The sequence below is a fragment of the Anolis carolinensis genome, chromosome 2, assembly GCF_035594765.1.
Source record: "Anolis carolinensis isolate JA03-04 chromosome 2, rAnoCar3.1.pri, whole genome shotgun sequence".
Lineage (NCBI taxonomy): Eukaryota > Metazoa > Chordata > Lepidosauria > Squamata > Dactyloidae > Anolis > Anolis carolinensis.
The window spans coordinates 169,217,080-169,224,816 of NC_085842.1; the positions used below are offsets into that span (position 1 = coordinate 169,217,080).

The following is a 7,737-nucleotide window of genomic DNA, read 5'->3' on the forward strand; positions in this document are numbered from 1 at the left end:
AGAATCCCATTGGCTTTTTTTTGCCGCCGCATCACATTGTATGCTCATGTTTAACTTGTTGTCCATGAGGACTCCAAGATCTTTTTCACACGTACTGGCATCGTTCCCTATTCTGTATCTTTGCATTTAATTTTTTCTGCCGAAGTGAAGTATCTTGCATTTGTCCCTGTTGAACTTCATTTTGTTAGTTTTGGCCCATCTTTCTAGTCTGTTAAGTTTGTTTTGAATTCTGCTCCTGTCTTCTGGAGTGTTAGCTATCCCTCCCAGTTTTGTGTCGCCTGCAAACTTGATGATCGTGCCTTCTAACCCTTCTTCTAAGTCGTTAATAAAGATGTTGAACAGAACCTTGGGTGCATCTGCTTTGAGTCTCCTTGTGGAGAGAAAAGAGCGGTGTATAAATATGTTGTCAAAAGCTTTCATGGCCAGAATCAGTGGGTTGCTGTCAGTTTTCCAGGCTGTATGTCCATGTTTCAGAAGCATTCTTTCCTGACCTTCACTCACATCTATGGCAGGCCTCCTCAGAGGTTATGAGGTCTGTTGGAAACTAGGCAAGTGTGATTTATATATCTGGAATGTCCAGGGTGGGAGAAAGAACTGTTGTCTGCTTGAGGCAAGTGTGAATGTTCCAATTGACCACTTTGATTAGCATTTAATAGCCTTGCAAGCTTCCTGTCTGGAATTCCCCTGTCTTCTGAGTGTTGGTCTTTCTTTATTGTCCTGGTTTTAAAGTCTTTTAATACTTGCCATTTTTTGTTCTAAAAACTCTTAAAATAGGTCAGGAAATAAAATAACAACACTCAGAAGACAGGGGGATTCCAGACAAGAAACAATCATGATCACCTAACACCTCCCAACAAAGGATTCCCCTAGGCAGGAAGTAGCCAGGTTTTTAAGCTACAAGCCCATTCAATGCTAATCAAGGTGGCCAATTGAAACATTCACACTTGCCCCAAGCAGACAAGTTCTTTATCCCACCCTGGACCTTCCAGATATTTAAACCCCATTTGCCTAGTTTCCAACAGACCTCATGATCTCTGAAGATGCCTACCACAGATGTGGGCGAAACGTCAGGAGAGAAAGCTTCCTGAATGTGATTTTCCTGCTTCTTGGCAGGGGGTTGGACTGGATGGCCGGTGAGGTCTCTTCTAACTCTATGATTCTGGAACATGGCCATACAGCCCAGAAAACTCACAGCAACAGTATAATAAACATGTTAATGATAATAATCTGCACTGTAGAAGGAATGCAACCTGAATCCTCTCTTTTAATTGCCATGGCATAATGCTATGGAATAATAGGAGCTGTCATCTGACAAGATCAATGTTTTCTATTCAAGAGTGCTGGTGCTCCATCAAACTACAACTCCCAGGACTCCCATGTCACTGAGCCAGGGTATTTCTGCAATGACAATTGGAATGGCCACAGACTGGTATACGATTTTTGGATCATGTGATTTTAATATTTATATTAGGATGCTTTAATGCAGTGATTCCCAAAGAGGGCGCTACCACCCCCTGGGCGGTGATGGCCACATTTGCATTTGCCATATGCATTAATACATATATCTTTCTGTTTAATTACCGTTTTAATTTTTAAAAAATTAATTTATAGGGGGTGCCAAGTAATATTTTTTTCTGGAATGTGGGCGGTAGGCCAAGTTTGGGAACCATTGCTTTAATGCCGTCTTGGTGTTTAGATGTGTGTGCATGTTTAATGGTTCTAATGATTTTAATTTATAGCTATGTTCGTGTTTAATTATTGTTTTTCTATTGTATGTTGGCATTGAATTTCTGTCATTACTATGTTGCAAACCACCTTGAGTACCCTCCAGGGGTGAGAAAGCCAGTATATAAATATGCCAAATAATTAAATTTCAAAGCAATTTGTATTCAATTTGCAGTGTAGATGCCCCACCTTCCAGACTCAAGATTTCAGCCCCTTCGTTGACATTAGTGGGTGGCTCTTAAAAGAGCCGTTTGGTGTGGCACTATTTGTTTCTCATTTGCCTTTGGTCTTATGGCTCTCGGTCTTCTTGGGCAAGAGCACGGCCTGGATGTTGGGCAAGACTCCGCCCTGGGCGATGGTGACTCCCCCCAAGAGCTTGTTCAGCTCCTCATCGTTGCGAACCGCCAGCTGCAGGTGTCGGGGGATGATGCGGGTCTTCTTGTTGTCCCGGGCCGCATTGCCAGCCAACTCCAGGATCTCAGCCGTCAGGTACTCCAGCACCGCGGCCAGGTACACTGGGGCTCCGGCTCCCACCCTCTCGGCGTAGTTGCCTTTGCGGAGGAGGCGGTGGACGCGTCCGACGGGGAACTGGAGCCCTGCCCTGGAAGAGCGAGACTTCGCCTTCGCCCTCGCCTTGCCTCCCTGCTTGCCGCGGCCGGACATTATGGCGCCAACAAGACACTCTCAGCAAGACAAGCAAAGCGGCACTGATTACTAAAGAGCCAAGCGGGGGTCTTTTATGTCCTCCTGATGCTCGGGATTGACGCTGTTGATTGGCTGCTCCGAACGCCTGGCGTTCTGAGCCAATGACAGCTAGAATTAAAACAAGCGGGAAAAAACCCACAGAGGCCTTTTATGCCTTCCTCCTTCAAGGTAACATCGCTACTGATTGGCCTCAGCCCTCACAAGCGCCTTAGAGCCAATCAGAACGCCTCACTCTCACGCCGGCCAGTTAGAACCTTCGGACGTCTTCCGCTTCCAATAGGAAGCCGAAAATTACAGAACTCTAATTTGCATGCCTGCAGAATTCCTCTGTCCAATAGGAACGGGAGGTTTGGAACCCTTCATTTGCATAGGGAGACTATAAATACAGCGACGGAAGGAATTCGCCTTAGAGTTTAGAGTCTGTTGTGAAGAAGAGTGAACGCACGACGTGACGATGCCTGAACCTGCCAAGTCCGCTCCTGCGCCCAAGAAGGGCTCCAAAAAGGCGGTGACGAAGACCCAGAAGAAGGGAGACAAGAAGCGGCGCAAGAGCCGCAAGGAGAGCTACTCTATCTACGTGTACAAGGTGCTGAAGCAGGTACACCCCGACACAGGCATCTCCTCCAAGGCCATGAGCATCATGAACTCCTTCGTGAATGACATCTTCGAGCGCATCGCTGGCGAGGCCTCCCGCTTGGCCCACTACAACAAGCGCTCTACCATCACCTCTCGCGAGATCCAGACTGCAGTGCGCCTCCTGCTGCCGGGGGAGCTGGCCAAGCACGCGGTCTCTGAGGGCACCAAGGCCGTCACCAAGTACACCAGCTCCAAGTAAGCCTTGCAAGAGAGGCACCCAAGAACCCAAAGGCTCTTTTCAGAGCCACCCACTTCCTCTATGAAAGAGCTGGAGGCACCTAACTGCCATGATCTCTGGGACAAAACTCATTCCAAAACAATACGCGTCTAATAAAGCTGATGTGGGTTCTCTTGATGCAATGTACCGTCTTAAGCCTTTTTAAAAAATGTCATACAACCACTGATCATAATTCTACTGTAGAAGCAATGCAGTTAGTCTTAGGGTGATGGATCATGGGAGTTGTAGTTTTGCATGGTCTTCATGCTGCAGCCCTCATATCTATGCAGTGCCAAATTGCATCACTTCTACATATGAGCCCTGGGTATGACATATTTCATCAATCATTGCTTCTGTAAAGTTTTTGTTCCGTGGTTTTAGGGCAGGAATGAGCAAACATCAACCGTCCAGACTGTTTTGGACTTCAATTATTAAGCGGCTGAGGGGGAAAAGGAAGGGGCCTGAGACCAGGAATTGTGGGAGTTGAAGTCCAAACACCCTGGACGGCTGAAGTTTGTTCATGCCTGTTTAAAGCCAACAATTAAAAAGTATTGTATGTGCGCCCCTCAAGATTTGTGCGCCAAATGTCCTCCCTTTGTCCTTCCCAATTCATGTGTCACCTCCTTAGTTTAAGCTCATGGGGAGACACGGATCGAGAAGTTCATACAAGTCATTCCTGGCGGGACGGGGAGGGAGCAAATAAAAATAAAACTGCAAGCTGCGGGAAAGAGATGCAGAAGCCGCTTCAAAGATCTTGGGTTGCTCTCTGCTGCCCTTTAATGGTCAGGCCGAGTCATTACAATCGTATAATCCACTTTCCATCCAGTCCAACCCCGTGCCAGTCAGGGACACACTATTTATGTGTAAATTAAGTAAAGTATCTCCTCTGTATTTATTTATGTATGTACAGTAGAGTCCCACTTATCCAACATAAACAGGCCGGCAGAACGTTGGATAAGCAAATATGTTGGATAATAAGGAGGGATTAAGGAAAAGCCTATTAAACATCAAATTAGGTTATGATTTTACAAATTAAGCACCAAAACAAATTTGACAGAAAAAGTAGTTCAATACACAGTAATGTTATGTAGTAATTACTGTATTTACGAATTTAGCTCCAAAATATCACGATGTATTGAAAACATTGACTACAAAAATGCATTGGATAATCCAGAACATTGGATAAGCGAGTGTTGGATAAGTGAGACTCTATTTGCCATATCTATATTCCGCCTTTCTCAACACTGAAGGGGACCCCAGGCGGTTTTAAACATAGGCAACTATCTGATGTCTTAAAGCAATGTACAATTTAAAAAGACATATTAAAATAGAATTTAAAACACATTAAAACATTTACTTCCACTACTAATCACATTATTATCACTGCTATTGTAATCTGGACCACCCCAGTAGTCAATTGCACATACAGTAGAGTCTCACTTATACAACACTCGCCTATCCAACATTCTGGATTATCCAACGCATTTTTGTAGTCGATGTTTTCAATACATCGTGATATTTTGGTGCGAAATTTGTAAATACAGTAATTACTACATAGCATTATTTCGTATTGAACTACTTTTTCTGTCAAATTTGTTGTATAACATGATGTTTTGGTGCTTAATTTGTAAAATCATAACCTAATTTGATGTTTAATAGGCTTTTCCTTAATCCCTCCTTATTATCCATCGTATTTGCTTGTCCAATGTTCTGCTGGCCCGTTTATGTTGGATAAGTGAGACTCTACTGTAATTCCTTATCTATCTATTGCACTACAATTGTTCTCCGAAGGCTTGACCCCAAAGCCACTTTTTATTCTCTTTTGGAATCTAATCTCACTGGGGAAGGAATTTCATAGCTGAGGGGCCACCACTGAGAAGGCCCTGTCTCTTGTCCCCGCCAGTAGCACCTGCGAAGGAGGTGGGACCAAGAGCAGGGCCTCCCCAGACAATCTTAAACTCCGAGATGATTCATAGGGGGAGGTATGTTCGGACAGGTAAGTGGGGCCAGAACCGTTAAGGGTTTTATAGACTAAAGCAGGGTTCCTCAAACTTTTAAGGCAGAGGGCCGGTCCACAATCCTTCAGACTGTTGAGGGGCCGAATTTTCATTTGGGGAAAAAAACCGAACAAATTCCTATGCACACTGCACATATCTTATTTGTAGTGCAAAACAACGATAACAATGAAAGAACAATACAATATTTAAAAATGAAAATAATTTTAACCAACATAAACCTATCAGGATTTCAGTAGGAAGTGTGGGCCTGCTTCTGGCCAATGAGATAGTCAGGTTAATTAGGATTATTGTTGTTGTTGTGTGTCTTCAAGTCATTTTAGACTTTGGGCGAGCCTAAGTCCAAAATTATTTATTTATTCATTTACTACATTTATTTACTACATTTATATCCCACCCTTCTCACCCCGAAGGGAACTCAGAGCAGCTGTATGTACATACAATATATTATATTATTAGCATAGCACAATATTAGCATTATACTATATTGAACTATACCACTATACTGTAATATTATATGCAATATCAACCCTGGCGATCAATGGGGTGACAGATGTCGCAGCCAGATCGCCCTCACATCCATATTATATGCAATATATAACATATAATTAATATTATTATATGGTATTATTGTTAGTATTATATTGTATAAAATGATAATATTCTTATCAATATTATATATATATACAATATATTATATTATTAAAACTGATATAAAAATATTATAAATGAGGGTGGGGGCCAGGTAAATTACCTTGGAGGGCCGCATCCGGCCCTGGGGCCTTAGTTTGGGGACCCCTGGGCTAAAGCCATCACTTTGAAGTGTGCTTGGTAATAGACTGGCAGCCAGTGGAGCTGATGTAACAGGAGGGTTGTATGCTCCCTTTACACTGCTCCAGTGAGCAATGTGGCTGCTTCCCGTTGGACAGTTTGAAGCTTCCAAACAATCTTCAAAGGCAACCCCACATAGAGCGTGTTGCAGTAGTCTATTCAAGATATAACCAGAGCGTGGACTACTGTGGCCAAGTCTGGGCACAGCTGGCGCACAAGTTTTAACTCCTCACAGATGGCTATCCAGAAGCATTTCATTTTTCCCCCCAGTCCAACCCCCTTCTGCTATGCAAGGACACACAATCAAAGCACTCCTCACAAATGGCCATCTAACCTCTGTTTAAAACCTCCAAAGAAAGCCACTCCACCAAAGTTGTCCTGTTCCATAATCATTATAGCAGCAGAAGCTAATCTTCACCAGATCTGATCAATATCTCAGTAGTCACTGGGTGAGAGGGGGTTCTGGTAATTGTATTCCAGAACATTTGAAGACCATACACTGTGAAGATATTCCACATTCAAGAGCTCTCCCTCCTCTTTTCATTTCATCTACTATTTCTCTTCCACAGGAGCTCAAAGAGTCTTGGGAGGTGTCAGTTGTAAGTGAGGAGGCCCTGCTCTTGGTCCCACCACCTTCGCGGTCATGATTGATGGGGACAAGAGACAGGGCCTTCCCAGTGGTGGCCCCTTGGCTGTGGAACTCGCTCCCTAGTGGAATTAGATTGGTCTCTTCCCTCCTGTCATTTCACAAACAAGTGAAAACTTGGCTTTGGGAGCAAGCATTATAGGATAATATTGGAAGAGACCTCATGGGCTAACTACTAATGATAATCCTAAAGAGTTTAAATACCCTAAAGTCACCAGGCCCTGTCTGATCATGGAAGCTGAGCAGGCTTAGGGCTGGTTAGTACTTGGATGGGAGACCACCGAGGAATATCAGGTGCTGTAAGCTGAAAATCATAATAAAGTAACGGCAGATACCATTCTGAGTATTCCTTGCTTAAGGAAAGAAAAGCCATAAGTTGACAGTTGGCTTGAAGGCACTTACAGTTATGATCCTAAGCATGTACCAGTTATGAATAAAACATTCATAAAGACCAAAACAAAAACAAATAATCGGCTGACTAAATCATCACACCACCTTTCCTGCCCCTCCCCTAATTCATGTCACTTTCCTGTCCTTCCCCTTATTCATAATACATTACAAGAATACAGCTCTGTCAAATATCTTGCAACTTTATTTTTCAGTTTCTCCCAATGCATATTTTATATCAGCATTTGTTTAGTTGTTTATCCAAAATTTCACTTGAACATTTCATGTGTCATTGCTATGATACATGTAGCTAACAAATGGTTATAGCTGAAAATGGGGGAAGACTGTGGATGAAATAAGACTGTTCCTGTCAAATCAAAACAGTTGCAGGATAGGTAATAATTTGGATGTCAATCCATACTACAAAAAGTGGATTTGTTCTTCTTTCATTTGTAAAGTACCATGTACAGTGATGCTGCGATATTAAAAAAAAAAAAAGTAAGATGTAGCATGAGTAAAGGGACCATTTGGACTTTTTAGCTGGATCCTAGGTGGTGGCTCCAATATCACCAAGG

The 7,737-nt window shown here is 43.1% G+C and overlaps 2 protein-coding genes across 2 annotated transcripts; one reads left to right on the plus strand and one right to left on the minus strand.

Annotated features, from left to right (window-relative positions):
* Positions 1 to 1,566: 1,566 nt before the first annotated feature.
* On the minus strand, positions 1,567 to 2,548 carry LOC100557242 (histone H2A type 2-C). The gene has a single exon (XM_008116435.3). It carries the CDS (start codon positions 2,386 to 2,388, stop codon positions 1,999 to 2,001), a length of 390 nt encoding a protein of 129 aa, XP_008114642.1. The 5' UTR covers positions 2,389 to 2,548; the 3' UTR covers positions 1,567 to 1,998.
* Positions 2,549 to 2,821: 273 nt separating this feature from the next.
* Positions 2,822 to 3,421, plus strand: LOC100557042 (histone H2B 5). The gene has a single exon (XM_003224474.4). It carries the CDS (start codon positions 2,885 to 2,887, stop codon positions 3,263 to 3,265), a length of 381 nt encoding a protein of 126 aa, XP_003224522.1. The 5' UTR covers positions 2,822 to 2,884; the 3' UTR covers positions 3,266 to 3,421.
* Positions 3,422 to 7,737: the final 4,316 nt, after the last annotated feature.

Excerpts from the sequence above, each read along its gene's own strand:
- LOC100557242 (XM_008116435.3), bottom strand. The coding sequence starts at position 2,388 with ATGTCCGGCCGCGGCAAGCAGGGAGGCAAGGCGAGGGCGAAGGCGAAG.
- LOC100557042 (XM_003224474.4), top strand. The coding sequence starts at position 2,885 with ATGCCTGAACCTGCCAAGTCCGCTCCTGCGCCCAAGAAGGGCTCCAAA.